Source organism: Camponotus floridanus, unplaced genomic scaffold (assembly GCF_003227725.1).
Source record: "Camponotus floridanus strain SB8 unplaced genomic scaffold, Cflo_v7.5 scaffold88, whole genome shotgun sequence".
In the NCBI taxonomy this organism is placed as follows: domain Eukaryota; kingdom Metazoa; phylum Arthropoda; class Insecta; order Hymenoptera; family Formicidae; genus Camponotus; species Camponotus floridanus.
Genome location: NW_020229858.1, coordinates 498940 through 520441, shown reverse-complemented (window position 1 = coordinate 520441; position 21502 = coordinate 498940). Strand labels below are relative to the sequence as shown.

At 30.1% G+C, this 21502-nt stretch overlaps 2 protein-coding genes across 4 annotated transcripts in view; one reads left to right on the top strand and one right to left on the bottom strand.

The window, feature by feature from the left end:
- LOC105258108 (protein Star) overlaps nt 1-21502 on the top strand; it is a 38675-nt gene that overhangs the window by 4748 nt on the left and 12425 nt on the right. The window lies entirely within an intron of this gene.
- On the bottom strand, nt 599-20190 carry LOC105258110 (serine/threonine-protein kinase 32A). Of its 3 annotated transcripts, XM_020029642.2 has the most exons (11): nt 19815-20184; nt 14291-14368; nt 13673-14211; nt 11776-11831; nt 10562-10730; nt 8649-8846; nt 3177-3266; nt 2480-2646; nt 1660-1940; nt 1212-1421; nt 742-913 (listed from the first exon to the last, which is right to left on the bottom strand). In XM_020029642.2, the coding sequence occupies exons 3-11, from the start codon at nt 13719-13721 to the stop codon at nt 742-744; spliced, it is 1392 nt and encodes a 463-aa protein (XP_019885201.1). In that variant the 5' UTR covers nt 13722-14211; nt 14291-14368; nt 19815-20184. The 3 variants fall into 3 exon arrangements, with proteins under 3 accessions (XP_019885200.1, XP_019885201.1, XP_011267488.2); XM_020029641.2 differs by lacking the exon at nt 14291-14368 and having other exon boundaries at nt 599-913; nt 19815-20183; XM_011269186.3 differs by lacking the exon at nt 14291-14368 and having other exon boundaries at nt 759-953; nt 19815-20190.

Genomic DNA, 21502 nt, shown 5'->3' with positions numbered 1-21502 from the left:
TGTGCGATTTCCGGGTATTATCTATATTTCTTCAGGATTTCGTGAAACCACTTAACATAAGCGGACTTACAGTCATTATTGATCTGTCTCTATAAATTTCTACCAATTTAAATTAAACTTTTCAAATTCGTAAATAATCAGAATTAATGATACCAAAAGGATAACAATCTTAAAATTGTATATATATATATATATATATATATATATATATATATATATATAGATAGATAGATAGATGTTTTCGAAATTTTTCGAGATAATCGAAACACAACTGTGGCATCGATATTTAAATCTTCCATAAAAAATTATAAAAATATTATTTTAAAGTAAAAACACTGCGCTTGTAAAAGAAGCTCTAATATAGAAAGTGTAATAAAGGGCAATAAATTATCTTATATTCGATCAATAGATAGAAAAATAAGAGGAATATATATATATTATATAGTCATAAGTATATCTTTTCAGGCAGAGTATAAAAATTTTTCTTTCACTTATAAAATGGAATCTTTTGATACATATTAAATAAAATAATCACTTAGCAAATTTTGTTATTTCTTAATCTCTTAACGTATATATGTGTTTCATAGAGTAAGAAATAATTAAATAATACTTTTATAGCAAGTTATTAAACTAGATAAATATTAGTGTCTCTTAAATATTAATATATATTCGCGCAAAGTTAAAAGAGACTACTGGTCATTGGTAGGCTACAGAAGATAGGTACAGAATTCTCAGTGTTATCTAAGATGTACTAGGCTCCGGACTTGCGTCGATGAAGTCGATGTCCGAGGACGTCGTGGCGCTCCCTCGGCGTCCTTGCCTCGGTGAGGCGCTTATACGTGCTTTGACGTTCGTCGTCAAGACGCTCAGTCGATTTCCGGTTCGCTGGGCTGGCAGATGTTGCTGCTTTGTTCTGTAATCAAGGGTTTCGCGACACAGGTATCGCGCAAACGCTAAAAAAGACGTCACTCGAGGATTAATGTACAGGGTGACGTTCAGAATTTACCGGGAATTACCACGAGATTACGAAGAAAACCGTGGAAGATAATCACACGAAACGTCAAGAGAATATTAGAAATTTTTCTAATTTTTCACCAAAATAAAATAAATATTTGTCCAATATTAACCAATGTTTCGACGAAAAAGATAAAAAATATCGATGGAAACGAATCATCGATATCGCAATTATTTCGAGATTTATTCAAACATACTTGAGTCTTTCTTCGGCACCTTTCATGGCAGTGTTCAGTTCCTCTTCCCATTGTCTCTCCTTCTTTTCTCTCTCTAATCTCTCAATCTCGCGTTCGCGATTATAAACCCGATATTCCGGGATGTAAGCTAATCTTCGCGAATCTAAGCTTGATCCAGCGCCCTCGATGAAACCGCTAGCATCCTCTACCGAGTACTCGACCCTTAACGATCTGTAACGGGATGTCGAGGTACATTGCTTTGATAATAGACATATTAATTATCTCAGAGATATGCGGAGAGGGATACATGAATTTCGTATTAATGTTCTGTGATAATAGAATTGCTAATAGTTGAATCTTATCGTAATCAACGACGAGACGGTAATTTTATTCAATACATATGATCCTGTATTATGTAAAAATTTTTTGAATTTTCTTTTAAGAAAATATTCGCACGAAGGCAACTGACCTTTGTTTAGCCAGACGTTTTTTTTTCTTGTGCAAGGGCTTCGTCTCGATTATCATTTCCTCGAGCTCGAAAGTGGGATCGCAATTTAAATGATCCTTTGGCGGGGTGAAGAGCGGTTTTATCTGTTTATTCAGCACTCTGTCAAAATCCAACTCTCTCATTACGCTCGTCCGCTTCAGTTCCTTTAAGCTCGACACTCGGGCGTTCGGGGCTAGAGTTAATAAACAGTCCAGGAGATCGCATGTCGATGGGTTCCAATGCGAAGGTGTCGGCCTTTCTTCCTGAAAAAACAGGATATTTGTCTAGCGTGAATTTGTCGCGCGCATCGGTTGCCTAAACATGGATGGGATAAATGGAATCGATTTTTGAGGAAGGAAAAGTTGAAGTAAGAGATACCAAAGACGGCCTTGATGTTTGCTCACGTAATATCATAAATTGATATTACGCGAGCAAACGTCAAGGACGTCTTCGCTAAAGCTAACAAGCACTGTAATATGCCACGGCATGTGTCAATACCATATTCATGATAAGTCCTCCTAATTAACAGGATAGCCAGGACGTGACGCGTCCTTAATTAATGTCCACATGTTATTCCAGAAATGCAATAGAGTTCGAATATCTTGCATAGCTTCAAAAATGTAACGATAGGAATATAAGAATCACGTAACATATATAGTTTTCGTTTGAAATATTTGTTCTTATTATTTTTTTATTTTATTGTGCGCAAATATCCATTTATTTCTCTTTTAATATATTTCTCATTTCTTCTTTGCAATTCAAATATTTTTTTCTTTGCTCCAAGTTTGCGCGATTCTCTTACCTGCAAGATTCTCAAAGCTTCCCTGTTAGACGTTGTGGAATGAAGTGGATACGGTCTTTCCATAGCTAGAGTCTCCCAAGCGAGGATTCCCAGACTCCACCAATCCACAGCGAACCCATAGCCGAGGACACCATATTCCTCACATGAGCACATGTAAATTTCCGGGGCTGATGCAAATCCGCATTAAAAACAAGAAACGCAGAAAATGTGTTGATCGCGTTTCAACTAATGCATAATAATAAATTAAGATTAATTAGTTATCGCGCGTTCTTTGATTTTTTCATCACTCATTATATCATTATATAATATTTTATTGCGATAAAGTTATACTTATATGCAAAATTAATTACACAGAAGCTTCTTTTCTGTGACTTCTTTTTGTGTTTCTTCTTCTTTAATTTATAAAATAAAATTTTGTACTGTCATTAACGAGTACAAATTATTTTTACAAGAATAATGTAGGAATACATTAGAAAATCTATAATATATATATATATATATATATATATATATATGTAGAAAATCGATTATATATATATGTCGATTATATGATAATAAACTATATAAGTTTGATACGAATTTTTATTAAATATATAGAAAGAGAAAAAATAATACGATTTAAATAATTAAAATACTTTAAAGGAGAAAGAGAAAGGAAAAGAAACTCAGATATATAAGATCATTCTTTCATATATACCAATATACGGCTTTGTTCCGGACATCGAAGTCGCCAGTTGTCCGTCTTCAAGTACAGTTGCGATGTTAAAATCTGTTACATGGGCGTGACCTAAACAACAAATAAGTTTTGTACATTGCACCCCATCTAAACAATAAGTAATCACTAAGTTAATGATTAAACAAATGTATTATGTACTTTTTCTAGAATAGCAATTATGCTTAATGACCATGCTAATTAGTATTATATTGTAATTTTTATATGTGTAATTAAATTCATGATACAAATCTCTTTATTACATATAAGTAGCATATAACAAAAAGACACATATATATATATATATATAATATTCTAATATAATGTCTATTAAATAATTGCAATTTTTTATGCAGTGCAGAATTAACGCACGTATATATTAAGATTAAGTATTTATAAAATTTAACTTTTGAACATTGCATACGTTTATTGCAATCTGAGATGTTTATTGTATTTTTTTAAAATTATAGAGAAGCAGCACTTGTGCAAAGTATATTTTCTAAGGTTTAACCTTCGCTAGGGGGATTATAAAAAGATACAGATAATAATGGAAATTAATACCACGTGTGCGAATAATAATGCATTTGCGATCTTTAGACGTCTCTTGTAGGATAAACGCCTAATGAACCTTAACTATATTACACAGTTGTACCTATGGGTCATCAGAGGACTATTAAGAGACGGGTATATATACACATATATACATACACACATATATATATATATATACCATACACGCAGAGAGAAACGCGATATTGGTTTTCCGACGCGACATGGTCGGGCTCTTTCGCGTGTACCATGCTACTCTCGCAATATTTATCCGTTGCCATTTTCTAAACATCGCAGCGACCGCAATGTGGATTGAGCTGTGATGTAAACTAAAGAGAATCAACGCCAACATACACCGAGTTACATCGACATTACATTGACACAATATCACACAATTCCTCTATTGTAGTCAAGTTTTGTGTTTTAGGCATGTGAATAGTTTGCGCATATCAAGAGAAATATAGTTTCCCGCTTTTTGTAGCAAAATAAAAATTGATGACCTCGATACGGAAACACGCCCAGATGTTTGTTTCTATCGAAAGAGTTTTTTATTACTTAATTATTGTTCTAAATCCGATAAAAGAATTCATAAAAGAATAGATATGTCTGGATTTTGCTTGAATTTTGCAATTTGATTTATAAAGAAGCAAATGGGATTTTTATTCTAGAAAATATATTTGATATACTATCAATTTATAAAAGAGGAATTACTCTCATTTGAATTAATAATTATATTAATATATACTCTCTCTAGGAGATTAAATATCCATTTCAGAGTCGCTTTTAAAAACAGTTCTTCACGACAATAATTTCCTAACGAATGGACGTAATCGAAAATTATTAGGTCATTAGAATCAGATTTAGGTATCGACAGCAGAAATAAAATTACTTTGTAAAAATAAAAGAGAAACAATCTCAAGTATAAGTTCTTATTTTTATATTATTTATCATAATATATATGCACACGTACAACAGTCCCATGAATAATGTGGGAGACATCTTTCATTATATTTGATGGAATTTTATGCTTTGTAGACTTTTAAAAATAGATTAGGCATTTCTTTGAGATGTTTAATTTTTACTCACGAAATATATTTGATGGCTTCAGTCTGTTAAATTATTTTCGCACAATCTTGATTGTAGATAAAATTAAGGGAAATTCCAACAACTACAATGCGGATCTGGAATGTAATATTACTGGAAGAGAGAAATAGTTGTATCGCAATTTTACACCGTTTTCTATTGTAGTCACGCTTTGGACTTTAATGAAAGTAGTTTTAAGCGTTTTCTCCGGAAGTTCCTCCGCATAAGTTCCTTCCACACAAGTTATTAGACTAAAGATCGATCTAGCCAGCCCTATGAAATTGTTAACTATTTTATTCTTTATCATACTATATTAAATTATTTCGTTTTATTAATTTTTTAGTCTTATCAAAAATAACGATATTTTTATTGTTATCATGATAATAGAAGAATAAATTTTTTATGTATTAAAGAAATAATTAATATTCAATTATTGTTAAAAATAAAAAAATAATTAATATTCAATTATTGTTAAAAATTATTATTAATATAATTTTTGCCTTAAATAATTACAATTGAAAAATATATAAAACAATAAGATATTTTTAAATATTAAGGCTTACAAAAAAAGAATGATTACAGGATTATTCAAGAACTATAGAAAAAATGAATTTTTTTCTGAGTTACATAATAAATTATTTCATCGGTGGCTTTTTGGGATATTTATTTAAAAAAAAAATAAATAACTTTAATTTGTACAAAAATTTTTGATCAATTTTCGAAATCAATTTCTCTTCTTATAGGATAAGACGATATTAAGACTTATTCCAACGCACTAAAATGCATGACAACCGCTCGACAATAGTATATATATATATATACTCGTATATACACAATTTAAATTTATAAAGGAACATCTAGTTTTGTCAACTTTCCTACAATATCTCGTCAGAATGGATCTTATATCACGCTAGATGGGACATGAAAGCGAAATGATAGCAGGATGCCGGTGCGTAATTTTAAATGATGCAGAGGCAATCTCGGGATTCAAACAGCCGTCGGCCAGGTGCAAGAGGAAATTAGGATAGCCTCCTTCCCTCCCTCTCTCGCTTACCCCATTTCCCTCAAGATTGTAAATGTACGTACCCGCTTTCCGCATCCTCGAGACGCTCCCTATGAAATACCCTCGTCCGTGTCTATCTTTCTATTAAAGCCGACCTTCGACAGGAGCGTCGTCTTCGACATGAACACGCAAAATCATTTCAATTTTCATTTTGCCATTCTCATAGTTATCTTTATCTCTTTCCTTTTTTCATTGACGTTAAAGGCACTTGCATTTTCGTTAAAGGCACTTGCACTCGCATTTTTTTATTCGGCATCGTCGCATAAAAAAAACAATAAATCAACGTCACGAAAATGCAATTAAATATTATTTGTTAATATTTATGTTGATAGATTTTTCATAAATCTGGAAAACGTCCAATTTGTACAAAAACGATTATCCACAATAATCCGTTTTATTATTTGTTCTGTTTGTTTGGTGCTTGCATTATTCTTCAATTTTGTTCGGCTGATAAATGTAGTCATATTTTATGCAAATCCAGAAGTCGAAAATCTCGAAAACCAGATATGCATATGCATTATTTAGAAACGCACTCTCAAGATTTATCCAACTTTTCCTCCGGCAAAATTTATATGTTACAATCTTTAATATTTCGACAATAAATCAATTTATTGTCAAGGAAGTAAAGCGGAAAAAGCACCACCAATAATTTCTAGAATCGAGAATGGAAAATAAGAAACAACATCCTCTGCATTGATAAGCAAAAAGGAGACGCTACGTTTTGCTTCGAAGCTTTCGGAGAAATAGGCAAAATATCGGAAATATGACAAAAATATTAAAGGAAAAGAGAGAGAGAGAGAGAATTATGATATAAATATATAATAATAGATCTTTTTTCCTGCTTGATTATTCTATGAAATATTGACTTAGCTAATAAAGGCCTCATTAAAATCTTGAAAAGTCTATAATATAATATAAATCTTCATATCTTGAAAAATAATTTCTAATAAAGGATATTATCGAAAGTCAAATTATACATTTACGCTATGAATTGATTGACTGCTTCTAGATGTTAGTTTTTTTGGCTATACTTTTAAAAAGTATTATTTTATATTTACAATTAAAATTCCCCACATTTTGCAATTAAAAAATCTTTATCCATAATATATTAAATTATGCTTGAAATTTAGGTAAAGACTTTAATTATATTTCTTGTAGATAATTTCTGCATTACATACATCATGATTCCTTGTGTTTCCATAATTTGCTAAATCCATATTCAATAGAATATATTAATTCTATGGGATTCGAAGCAAAAGGGATGCGGATGAATAGCGTAAATACACAAAGAGTTAATTCCACTAAAATCCGCTGATAGTTTCTAGCAGCAGCTCTCGCAAATTCGCGAATACATATAGTTAACAATCTCATACGTTGTGTGAAATTTACTTGTTAAACGATAATTCGGTGTTTCTATCTTGCATTCGCAATTCCGAATAACTAAATCACAGACGATTAATGCGCTTGTCCACGATGGCGCCGATATCGAAACGACGGAATCAGCGTTTGATATGCAAACGAAAGTATGATGGTATTCTGTGCGGAAGCTTGATTGTGACTTAAATACCAGACGTTTCGATTTATGCTGCAAACTCGTTAAATCTACAGAATGGCTCAAGAAAAATCACTGATTGCGAAAAAACTTATGTTTGAATGATTCTAAATGATTTTTTGGAAGCTATTCAGATATTAGATAGAAGATTAGATAGAAAGTACTAATTGAATATTATATAATATATTATAAAAATATCGCGTATTAAAAAAAGAAAGTACGTTTCTTATCTTAATATCTTTAATGTGATATGTTAAGTAATAATAATATAAATAATATTTTTAAATTTTACATAATAATATTTTAGAAATTCCGTCTTCAATTTTAATGCATTTTATATTTCATTCGCGATATATGTTTACAGAAACTTTTTTAATTTTCTTTCTAGGAAAACCGTTTATATATCGATAACTTTATTCCTGTTCTTTCGTTCGATTAGCACGCACACAGACATGCGCAGGACTAACATGATCGGATTTAAAGCTTTATGTACTGTATTCACGTTTATCGCTAAATGTATAGTCGATTCTCATCTCTGTGGTAAATGGGAACTCAGACTCAGATAACTGCAATTATCAATCGAAATAGAATGAGAATATCAATTGAATTGTTTATCGAGAAAAATATGCCGTTTTCTTAATTCTTTCACATTTCCACTATTTTTATCACTAAAAATTATGTAAGAAGTTATGTATATTCAAGTTTAATTTAATAGAATTTATAATATATTGATTTAAGATATACTATAATTAAATCATAATTAATTTCAATAATTAAATTTTAATTCCTGAAATATAATCTCTAATTACATAACTACAAATGATAATACAGAAGTAAAGTGTTAATATATTAAACAATTAAACAATTTATATAGATTAGATTAAATTACTAGTTAAATTAATATAAATTTACACAAGTGAGAAAATATTTGACTATATTAAGTTAATGCATTGTAAATATATATACGAGTATATATATATTGTATATATAATGATTTTACGCATTACGACTTTCTTAGTTCTTTGTTTTTCGAAGTGCATAAGAAAAAGGGAAGTTTTGAAGAAATCGTGCTTGGAAATAAACTTCCTCGGGACAAGATTAATTATCTATAACCTTATCTATATTACTTTATGTGGCGTGGGCGACTAGCACGCGAAAGGTAAGAGTTCATGAGATCACGATTCATGATTATCATCAAACGTGGACTCACCGTCTTCATCCAGCAGTATATTGTCCGGTTTAATGTCCCGATGGATAATCTTGTGATTCTGCAGATAATCGAGCGCCAATGCTATTTCGGCCACGAACAGCACGACGCTCTCCTCGCTGAACACAATCTCCTGCTGGATATGGTATCTCAGATCGCCGCCCAATAGTAAATCCGATACCATAAAGAGATCCTCCTCATCTATAACATGACAATGTAACATCTAGATGTAATTTTCTCTCTCTCTCTTTTCTCTTTCTTTCTTGTACACATATGGTATTGATAATCATTTTTTGCATGTCAGGTGTCAACTATTTGCAATAGATACTCGAGACATGAAAGCGAAATAAGCGATTATAAAAGATTATTGAGTGGTTGATCAATATTGATTCAATACAAATCAACTGATCGAATACATATTAGTTCATGCCATATCAACTATCTTTTCATAAATAAATGCGCTGTAAAATTCCACATACGATATACGATATTTACTACAAATATTTAAACGACGATAAACATACAAATACGAATTAAATAATTAATTCTATTCGTTTATGTATAATGTTATTAATCGATAGCTGACACAAATTAATTCTTGTTAAATAGTAAATAATTTATAATATTTGCGCGTGAGAAAATAGCAGAAAATTTTATTTACTATAGATTTACTATAAATTTACTATAGATTGTAATCTGCTAATTGTCATATGTCCATATATCTATATTAACATTTATATATATTAAAGACCTTAATAAATCATGTAGCTCCTATAACTTATGCTTCATGATAGTTATTAGGAAATAAAATAATTATTGTCAAGCAATGTCAAGAGATAATTAATATCCAAAAAATTAAAAAAGAAAAACAAATACTTCCTCTTGACATTTTTGAATTGTTGTGATAGCTGCTATTTGTTTAATTAATAGAATCGTTATTTATAACGAATTCTGATAATATTTTCCGTTGCACTTTTCTGCTTGAATTATTGTGACAAAATATTTAACATTTATTCAACAAATATTCAAAACAAAAGAATTTAATATTGTGTATCAGTGTATATTGTGTATCGTTTTTTATAAATCGCGATTTTGCTTTGTCTAAAATATTTAATATTTTATTCTGTAGTTGAAACAGTACGCGTTTTCATTAAATTCTTTTCGTAGTAATTGCAAGTTCTGCATTATTTGTGTTTGCATAAATATTTGCGTTCATATCGTCGACAAGGAGTTTGGTTTCTTTCAATACAACTTTGTGTTTTTGCGAGATAAGCGTAATCATTTAATGCACGTTTATCGACTGATTAAAATCCGAAAAAATATATTCATGATTTATTGTGATAATGATTATAATACATTTTGTATTTCTATAGTATTTATTCTTTTCTTTAAAAAGTTTATTGCCAAGATTAACGTGCAAGCAGATTGATAGGAATTATAATATCGAAGAATAAAATTAAAAAAGGAATAGTATTGAATATGATCATATCTATCCAATAATGGAAAAAAATAAGCTTTTAAAGATAGAGCTTGTACATGTGACGAAAACTCGAATGAATTTCAACAAAATTTTAATTTGTATATAATTATAAGAATATTAAATTCCAGAGAAAAAGGGAACATTGGTAAGAGAAATTATAATGTTCGATAAAAGTCAATTTAAAATTTGCCGAAAAATATTTCTGTTTGTTTTATAAATACTTACAATTACATAACATTGTAAGTATGTTAATGCTAGAATGAATGTATGTTAATGCTAAATTTTTCATAAATGCTAGAGTTAAAAAAACATTTATAAAAAATTAATTTTTTTATAAGATTTTCAGGCACATTTATGTGTATTTTATATTAATTTCTCATGAAATTTAGGATGTTAATTTGAATGACTAATGTTTTCAAAAACGATTTTTTTTTACCTTGGAAGCTGAACCATAAATTTACTAGACAAGGATGTTCCAGCTTCGACAGGATCTCGACTTCCCTTGCTACGTTCTTTAGGGCACCCCGTTCTGCGCATTCGTTTTTATGTACGTACTTCATAGCGTACATATGGCCACTAGTATCACGTTTTTGCACGATACAGACCTGTTAACAGAAATTGTATCGAAATTGAGTTTCACGTGCAAAAATGTTCTTTCCATTAAAACTGTTTCAATATAAATTTTTCAAATTAGCGAAAATTTGATATTATAAAATATTTAATTCTTTTACAGAATATCATATAAAAGGATAGATTGTTTCTTTCTTCGGAACGAAAGATAAGCGAAAAAATGTCTTATTTGCGTAAAAAGATATTTTATTATTATTTTTTGTATAAGTTTTTCTAAACAAAATTAGAATACATAAACTGAAAATATTTTTTCGAGCTGTAAAATGACTAGCATTTTGTCATAAACATTTTCCCGTTTTTATAAGAAAAATGGGGATATCGCATATTTGCTCTTCCCATAAAAGTAAAGAAATGAGTTTTGAAATTTTCAAAGCAACCCATAAATATAAAAGCGTCGACGAACGCACTTTTTACGACCAAGAGTAACGATTTTATAGCGACATAAATGCAATTCATGTTGTATTTGTGTTATGAGCCGGCGCATTTATGTCGATATGTCGTATCATTCTTCATGTGATATATTTATGCATTTTCTGCACCATGTCATATATTAAGATTAATAATAATTGTACAATTGATACGATTTAAAAGCGATATTATTAATATTATTATATTATATGTTAATATAAATAAAAATCCTTTAAGTTATTTTTATGAAATTAAATCCAGTTCGCCTGAAATTAAATCTATTCAATCGCCTGAGCGAGAACCATCGAGCATGCTATAAATTACGACATGGTTCAATACATACATATATTAGAGAAAATTCTCGGAAAATCATACCGGAAACTGTATGTTATCCATATGTAAACATAAAAGTAGCATCGAATAAACTGATTCGGAAATTGGCTGTGGCAACTTCCCAGAAACTGCAGTGAAAAATTTGAAATCTGCCAATGTAGCTATTACGCGCTTGTCGAATCCACAAACAAGATATTGCTCAAAACGCATAACTTGACTTGTAACAATATTTATCTATCGTTCTGTCATAATTGAATCGCGAAATAACTTACGACGCACCTTGCCGAAGCTGCCTTTTCCAATAGCGCGTAAAATTTGAAAATGATCGAAGTTCACTGTAACAGAAACGTGATTCTATTAGGCAAAATGATATACATATTTAATGGTAGATGAATAATACATTGATTCTCCGTTGATAAAGTGCGATTAAAATGAACCGTATAGATGGTAATTATATTCGATGTTTGTTTTTGCATATGTTGAATTTGATAATCAAGATTAACTCTTTAACGCTAACGTGAATTAATGAGATAAGCTTTTCTCAAACTGCGGTTTTTTTATAAATGTATTTTAATTAATCAAGCTTTTTACAAATATAAGATTTTACCGATTTTTTTATCTGAAACCTCATTTAAATATTCTATGATGTAAATTGTGAATCTCTCATGGCGGCATTTGATCGCTTGGAAGATCTACAATCGTAATATAATGTAATTTTATTGCTCGCAGTTAATTCTATCCAAAATAGCCAAACTATAAACGGTTGCATCAATAAGACGGAAATTTCTTGAACTTGATTTTCTCTAAACTTAACTCTCGTACGAATCATATTTTTGCAATGACAAAATTAATAATGGCCAATTATCTTTGTCATTAATATAAAAAAAATCACAAGATTAGCCGCAATTTTCTTTGTAATAGTAATTTTGTAATTTCTTTTTTATTCTTATAAGATAGAACTAAGATAGAACTAACTTTTTATTCTTATAAGATAAAACTTTTTCGGACGCAATAATAACTTGGGCGAAAAAAATAATTGATTCTTTATACAAATTCTTTATACAAATGACACACGTCTTTTATAATTTACAATTAGAAAATGAAAATAATCATATTTTAAAGTTGTTTCAGCTTTGTGAAAGTTTTACGCAAAGCATAGCTAAGATCCGTTTCTAATATATTACAAGAAATGAAAGAAAATTTGTGCACAGAAAGAATTAACGAAAACAAATTTTTCCAAAGAAATTCAATTATATATAATGAAACTGATTTTTCTTAGTTAAATTGAATGTCATAAGATTGCCGATATAACCGATAGAAACAATTTATTAATAATCCCGTAGCAATTTGTTATTCTGTAGCCGAACCGGAGGCTAAAAGTTCTATATGACGTTGTGAAACCTTGCAGAAATTACAGCAAAATATGAACACAGCGATAGAATAAGATGATTCCCCTTATGAAACTATGCAAGATTGTCGATGCATATCCATCATATTCTACTCAAGCGAGAATTCAAGTTATGTGGATTATATGTATATTGAATTTAGCGATATATATATATATATATATATATATATATATATATATATATTATAATACATTCAATTAATATATTCATTTCCATAACATCATATCAGTAATTAAAATAAGTAAATGTCTTGATAATAATTTTAAAATCTTATCTACAAAAGATAATTTATAAAAACAATTGGTTTGTTTTTCTAATTTTTATTTTTAAATTGTTGAACTCTTTTAAGTTTTTTACGGTATTTTTTTGATCTAAACTATTTTAGATTTGAGATTTATTACTAGATCCTTTTTTAATATTAAAAAACTTACTATTAATTACACATAACATGTATAAAAAGTGATTATTATATAACAAGAATTCAATTAGAGCCTATTAGATCTTTATAACATACGTAATAAAAAGAAAATAGTCATGAGAGAAATTACTAAGATATTAAAAGAATAATGAGTCAATCTCGTCTTTTATCGATTTTGCTGAAAATCAAGAGGCCTATTCTCTTTCCAATACTTTATAAAATATCAAACTCGTAGCCAATACCGTCGAGAATCAATCAATTCGCAATATTTTCAATTACGTAACGTGTTCAAGACTCACAAGAAAAAAATAAAAATGCGTTATTTCTCTTATAAGCCAGATAATCTTACCTTCTTCTCCGGGGGTGGGATCACTTCGGGTCGATTGATTGGCACCCATTTTTCTTCAATAGACGTTGGACTTGTACATCGGTGACCGTTGTAAGCTGCATTGATGCGAACACGGTATCGACAAAAACGACGAAGACGACGCCGGGATCCGATAGCTGACGTAGAAAGTCTCATATTTCCACATTGTCACGGCGCCGCGACGCCTCGTCGCACAATTTTTTTTATCGAACAACAAGTATCATCCTTTCTTTTTGAGAGGTAGAAAGAAAGAGAGAGAGAGAAATATTCACGTGCGCCAAATGGTTTCTCGTTAAATCCGGTTGATGACGTGAAGTTCTTTCCCCGAGAAGGACGATGGCGATGGCGTTAATTAGCAGCGGTCCACCGCTGATATGAGCGACTTAATTAAGGGATTGCGCTAACATGCGGAATAATTGCGGATGATCGTTGATGATCCTTCGGACGGCAATACGACCAACTTGCTCGTGACGTATCGCCATAGCGAATCTTGCTTATGACATAAACGGCACGATTAATCTCTGTAATAAACGTATGTCCCTCGTGATTACCACTTCGTTGCATGTTAATTGATTTCGGATGAAACAATGGAGTACATACAATGAGCGGTAATTCGATCGTATCCGATGAATGATACGTGTCATCAAATTGAGGAAGCAAAACTTTGGCCTGTTAATACTGAATATATAGAAAAGTGAATAGTTTGTTATATAAGTAAAATTTAAATAAACTTTTTATAAATTTTTAATTTTTAATACATATTAAATATGTTATTAAAAGCTACTAGCTCGGATTTAAAATTTTATTACAGCAAAATGTACTTAAAAATTAATAACGAGATTTTCTTGTCTAGTTAAGCTCTTAAAATTAAAATTGAGATATAAACGAGATGGAGATTTTGTATGTTAATTTTAAAAATAGATACGGAAAAACATGCATATTTTTGCATACAGACACGATTGCATTGAAAATGTGAATTATTTTAAACATAACATAAAAATAATATGCGACAACATATATATTTTTGACTTGCCTTATAAAATGTTAAAACTGAATTCATCGAATAATAATAAACAGAGAGAGAGAGAGAGAGAGAGAGAGAACTTTTTCAAATGAATAAATTTTGGAGTGTGCTTAATTGAACAGGAACAATCGCTCGTTTCTCTCTATCAACGAGATAACGGACTTACTCTCATGACACTGTATTAATTTGGCGGAATTCTATGTGCGATCTACATTGCTGCCGAGCGGAGGTGCGCAGCATCAGCATCAATTAATAGCATTGATTAGTCAATGCGGACGCAGCAAACACGACGGCTGATGCGTTGCTGCCACTCGAATTGTAGATCGAAGCTTCTGTGCAACAGACACGCAAATATGTCTGTACGCTGTATCTGTATTACAGTCGAATATATGCGAAATTATGGGTCTTCGTTTTTAATTCAATTATCATCGAAATGCGTTTCATTAATCTTTGATTTAATTGAATGGACGATTATTTTAATTGATAATATTGGTCAATAAAAAACAATGCGATTCACTGCAGATGCGAATTTCAACATTTGCAATTGCGATGCATCTCTATAATCGATTGCGCGTTGATAGAATTTTGAAGAAACTTTGTATTTGCGTTGAACTTCGGAAAGAATGACACAAATGATCATACAATTTTTAGAAAATATGATTTTATGCAAAATTGTAATATAAATTCATACTATTTAGATGTATATTAAATAGATTCTCTGCTCGATTTAAACAAATCAAAATAAAATTTTTTTACAAAAAAGTTGTTGAAAATATTATATATGTACATATGCAAACACAAGTTAAGAAAACAGTCAAATATTTTTGCGAAAAACAAGCCAAATCTGTAAAGGTTTTATATGCAAAAATATGTACACAAATATTTGCAATCAGTATGTCAAATTTAGTGTGACGATATTGAATTTATCATCATCAGAGAGATATCGGATATGCGGGAAATATGATGCGTCTCACATCACTACACCATGTCGCTTTTCGAGGTGTCATGTACGACGCCGCGTGTGGGTGTCAGCGCGTGTCACTTTACTTGCCGCGTGCAGAGCCATTCACATACTATGTCTTGTGAAGTAACCTCCTTATCACAATCCATCAAGATAAACGAATCGCAATAAAACCATAATAATTTTTCGAGATCGTAAAGCATTATCGTATTTATTTACTATTTGTTCTTTCTTGCCAAGAAAGCGAACGAAGAAAGGGAAAGAAAAAATGTGATCCGAGTTAAATAAATATTATTTAGATATAATGGATATAAATAGATATAATGGATATGAATAATAATATATGTGATAGCAGTATAATGATTAAATTGCTTCTTGGTGATCTTAAAAGGGAGCTACGATAAAAAGCCATTTACAAATGTATGTTATATTATATCCGTAATCTCGCAATTTGCAAGAATTGTAATGTCCGTGAAAAAATAATCTAGATTGTGAAAAAGTAGGATAACAATAATGCCTAATGGATATCGAAAAATCGTTAGCATTCGGTTAAATTTGAATGCAGCAGTAACGATTAGTTCCTAGAAAGAAATTTCTTATTTTGAGGACAAAACGCATTAACATTTAGAACACTCATGAAAACTCGTAAAAAGTTTCCTCACAATATCCGGGTGAAAAGAAGCGCGAAAAGAAGCTTTCCATTACAGATAGGCAAACTTCCTCTATGATGATAGAATATTTTCTTATCGCCGATAGCATCAGGTTGTTGAATAAATACAAGGCGAATGAATCTTCCTCGTGTACACATTTCGACATTTTCGTTCGATCTTGATGTTCGTGTTGTTAGTTCGGAATACACATTTGTCGAGACATATATCACCTATATTCATCCATCATGTTTGCTTTCCCAAGGTGTTTTATCAATAAGAAAAAACATAGTTGCGTGTTTTAAAAACATTGCAGTGTTTGATGTAATATAAAAATGCAACAAAGACTTTTAAAATTATTTAAAATACAAAGTAAGTAAAGGGAATATTATACGAAATAAATAAAAATACAAAGTAAATATTAAAGAATATTGAATATTTTTCAGTGAAACTTTGAGAGAGAGAAAAGAACGAGAGAGAGAGAGAGAGAGAGGGGCTACAAGAAATAGAAGATAAATGATAATTTAAATATAACTCTTACGAAAATATTATTTAATATATGAAAGTTCTTGAATTATTATCACTAAATTATTAATTTCAAAATGTCAATTTCCAAACTTTGCAGTTTTCTCATAATTGTTTAATTCTAATATCCATACTTCATTCTAATATCCATCTAATATACCACGTAATATTGCTTTTATAACACACTAAAAACTACTAAAAATTTTTATGTTAAATCATACATCTCAATACATTTTTTTTATTTGGAAATATATACATATTTCGATGAATGATCGTATGGCGTATCGTAAATGCTTGCGACGGATTTCAATTACATTATCAATTGGATAAAATCTAGTTAGGAAAAGGAACGTATGATCTTTGAATTCTGTATGAACGACTTCCGACCTATTTGTCCGCGCATAGATATTCTCAAAGGTAAAGGCATGCTTTGTAAAAAAGTAGCGCATATAAAAGCGCGCATTATTGCTGTAAGTACAACAGACAAAATGAAGAAAAAATCGCAAAGCGGAAAATTTATTTATTCAATGCCACTAGACCGAATATAAACGGCTTAATAAAGTTTCGTAGTTACTTACGCCAACCGATGCAAATCCGATTTTACGTTCATGTGGATTTGACAAACTTGTCTTGACAGCATGAACGAGAGTAGCGGTTACCAAATTTGATTGCAAGATTGCATTGAATTACACCGAGAATACTGCATTTCAATAAAACAAATTCGGGAAGATTAGGACAAATTTGAACGAAATGTTAAGTGTATTATTTCGTACATAGAGAAGAATTTTTCTACGTTATATGAAAATATTGTCATAATATTTTAAAATCATTTTATATTTTACAAAACTCGGTTGATTACATATACTACCTTTATGAATTTTAAATATATATATAAGATGTTATATATTTACAAAATTAAAATATTACTTTCGCAAAGTGTAGAAAACATCTTATAAGCTTTAAATTAAAAACTTTAGAAAAAACTTAAGATTCTAGAGTGAAAGAAAAAGATACTTTAATATACAATTATAATATAGAAAGAGAAAGATGATTGCTTTTAAAGTTTAAACGCAGCTGTAGGATGCGTAAATATTTACAATTGTACTAACAAAAGTATTAAAAGATGAAGACGGCAAACGACAGATGTGTTTCATTTCCTTTCTAAAAAAAATATGTGTGACTCAGATAAAATATATATATATAATAAAATGTTACACAAGTAAAATATCAATACCATTTATGTTATACAATATTTTCTATTTATAGAAGTTTTATTGATTCATTTGATTTAGAAATAAAAATCTAATTCTAAAAATAAGAAACTTTCTTCAATATTAATAATAATTGATAATTAGTTACACAATTGTATTAAGAATATCTGTATCTAAAAAAAGTCCTAATATTCAGATATCTTTTACATACTTGTATCTTTCTTTCGAAATTTTCTATTGTCTTGTTTAAAATTATTTGAACCGATATTTTATAAATAGCATAGTCAAGAGATATCGACGTCAAACAGAAGAATAGGCTCTTTCATTCTTTATGTAACTTACATACATATGAACAGTGAAAGCTATGAAACCAAAGTTAGGAAGAAGCATTTGTAACTTGCAAACAAGAGAGCGCGTACTTCCACATAGAAATGGCTTCTCTCAATTACTATGTGTTCTACCGAAGTAAAGTCAATTGTTGCATTATAAACAAGCATTTGAATATCCGTTCATAAGAAATGGTATCAAAGAGTTCGTACGTAAGGGCACTGTTATATACAATCCCATTATTCATATTATATCATTTTTATGCCATTTTTCTTACTGAATTGTTTCGATTATTTTGATCGTTTTCTGATAGGAAAAATTGTATTGTAGCATTAATAGTGTAACTCGTGTACCTGGACTTGAATATAAAAGTGAATTTTATTTACTTACACGTACTGTACTTCACAAATACCATTAGAAGTGACATACATCATATATAACGAGAATGATTTAGACACAAAATATATAAATTAACTTTGAAAAACCTTGCAATATGCACAAAATTGCTTCCAATATTTCCATAATTTCTATAATTATTTTTAATAAATAATTTTATAAAATAATTTTAATAATTAATTATTATTTTAAGCAAGTTTATTATATCACAAGATTAAATTTTCATTTTATATAATTTATTCTTTCAATAGGATTGCAATAAGTCATCAATATAAATCTTGTACGATAAATAAAATCGCGTACATTTCGCATTTCATAATCATACAATAGTGATCTTTGAAAATTTGTTCTTTGAATAATAAACTATTTATATTTTGATAATAAATGTAATATTCGTACAAAAACAAAAATGTATTAAAAGTAAATTTTCTAATTAATCGAAAAATTTATTATTAATGGACAAATTATTAACTTTTGTATTAATAATCGTTTCTATATAACATATTTCACATATATACATATGTAATATTATGGCACATATTTAGGAGAAACAATCGAACTCTTAGTCACACCATTAATTTAACAAGTACAACAAAATCACAATTTCCTAAATACATTAGTATTGTTTGATATTAATCATGCAACTCGTGCAATTAAACTTTATGTAATCAGAAATCAATTTTATACAATATTCAGAAGTTCTATACATTTTTCTCTCTCTCTTTAATTAAAAAAGAGAATAATAACATATATTTTTAAAATATACATTCTCAAAACGTAATCTTAAAGTAATTTCAAAGCAATTGGTCCCATTTTTAAAATAAGAGCACTACGATGATAAGATGAAAATAATAAAAGCAATAATTATATAAAATAATATAATCAAAGTATAATAAAACTATAATAAAAATAATAATTGATTATCAATAGATTATTTTCTACAACATCAAGCATTCTCTATCGAGTATTTATATCTACTTAAAAGTTATCTACTTAAAAGCACAAACACCGACATTCTCAATGAAATACTAACGTTTCCTCCAGCATCGAGTAATTTCTTCACGAGCTTCGATCGCGTCTCGTGTATCATTGTAATCGATCAACGATTACAACACTAAATGTGTACATTTCGTTAATTACATAAACATTATTCCGTCAGTGTATCGAGAGTAACCGAGTTTTACCGAGTGGTTTCAATTCCAAAACAGACCTCGTCGAAACCTCCCAGGCATACTGATTACACTCGGAGCACTCGGGGAAAACTTCTAAATGTGATCGGCCTGCCGCGCGGATGCTGCACGCGCGCGCGTTCGAAGCGGAGCGACGAGAGATCAGAGCTGCCGTGATCGCGGTCGGTGCGCGAGTGCTCCTGCCGGTTTCAGCACGGCCGTGTGCTACTGATCGCGCAACGGCCGTTTCGCGTCTGCGCCTCGACGGATTCGCGTGCCATGTGCATAAGTATAAGGGATATACGGATGCGACGCGGGGGGTACGGAGAGTGAACCGCGAGCCACAAATATAGGGTAGTTGGCACTTTAATTTGCGTTCTTGAGAACTGGGGGAAATTGAAATGAAAATAAGGAGTGAAATGTAAGATAGAACCTTAGATAATCCGTTCTAACGGACATGATATGGAAAGAACACGTAAGGCAAATATCAGACGCTTTGTATAATTTCTACGAGCTTGCGAAGGGTCGCGAAGGATGATGAAAATATGATGTAAGTGAGACAAATGTGTGTGTAGAATACAAGTTAAATATTTAGAATAGCCGATGCTTTGTATAATTTGTGCAATGTTTACGAGATGAATTATCAAAAACACGGATGATACATAAGAACTGAGAAACAGAAGCTTAGTAAATATTTAAAATAGTCACTTTGTACATTTTGCTCGCAAAGCAAGTGAAGAATGTATATATAAAAATTTTATATTATAGAGAAATATTATAGAGATAATTTTATATTTATAAAGAGAAAAAAAAACAAAAATCGGATATATTAATATGCAGAATATACGGCATTTTGTACTATTTATTTTTTCATATGAAGAGACAAGAAAGAGAAAAATGTAAGACTATTATAAGATAGCAGAATAAGAGATGTAAAATGAATATTTAGATTCTTTTTCAACATATTTAAATTACTTTTCTCGGTAATTTTAAAGTTAGTTACGAAAGTTATTATAAAAAAAAAGAAAATTCTATTTGCTTCCGTGCATCAGAATATTATATTCAAGCCCTCCGAGTCGAGATGCAGCTGGACTCAAAGCGAAGGGTGACTGTTTTCTCAATGTCACTAAATTCATACCATCTGCTTCTGGCGAGTGTGTGTTGCTCACTGCATGAAACAATGTCTGGTAATGTAAAGCTCTCTTCATAATGATTCTTTTAACTTAAATTTTTTTATCTCAAACAACAATTTAAAATATTAATCCCATTAACTTTTTTCATAATTATCATATCTAATGAAAATATAATTACATCAAGTAAACTGGTAAAGTTAACTGTTTAGATTAATTATTAATGCATCTAATTAGCTGTTTTCAAAATCGCGAAATAAAATATTGACACTGTCCATTAAGATCCATTAGGAATGAATAAAATATTAATCTCTGCGAAAGCATCTCACTTATATATTTTATACAGAGAATTTACATTCCATATTGTATCTGCCAAGTTTTATATCGAAAAATTTTAACGAGTATAAAATTGATTAAAATAT

What these genes read in the sequence shown, in the direction of transcription:
- LOC105258110 (XM_020029642.2), bottom strand. Translation starts at nt 13,721, where the DNA reads ATGGGTGCCAATCAATCGACCCGAAGTGATCCCACCCCCGGAGAAGAA. An exon ending in GAAAAGGCAGCTTCGGCAAG is followed by an intron (nt 10,731 to 11,775) that starts GTGCGTCGTAAG and finishes TTCTGTTAACAG; the next exon opens with GTCTGTATCGTGCAAAAACG. An exon ending in AAACGTCTGGCTAAACAAAG is followed by an intron (nt 1,422 to 1,659) that starts GTCAGTTGCCTT and finishes ATCCCGTTACAG; the next exon opens with ATCGTTAAGGGTCGAGTACT.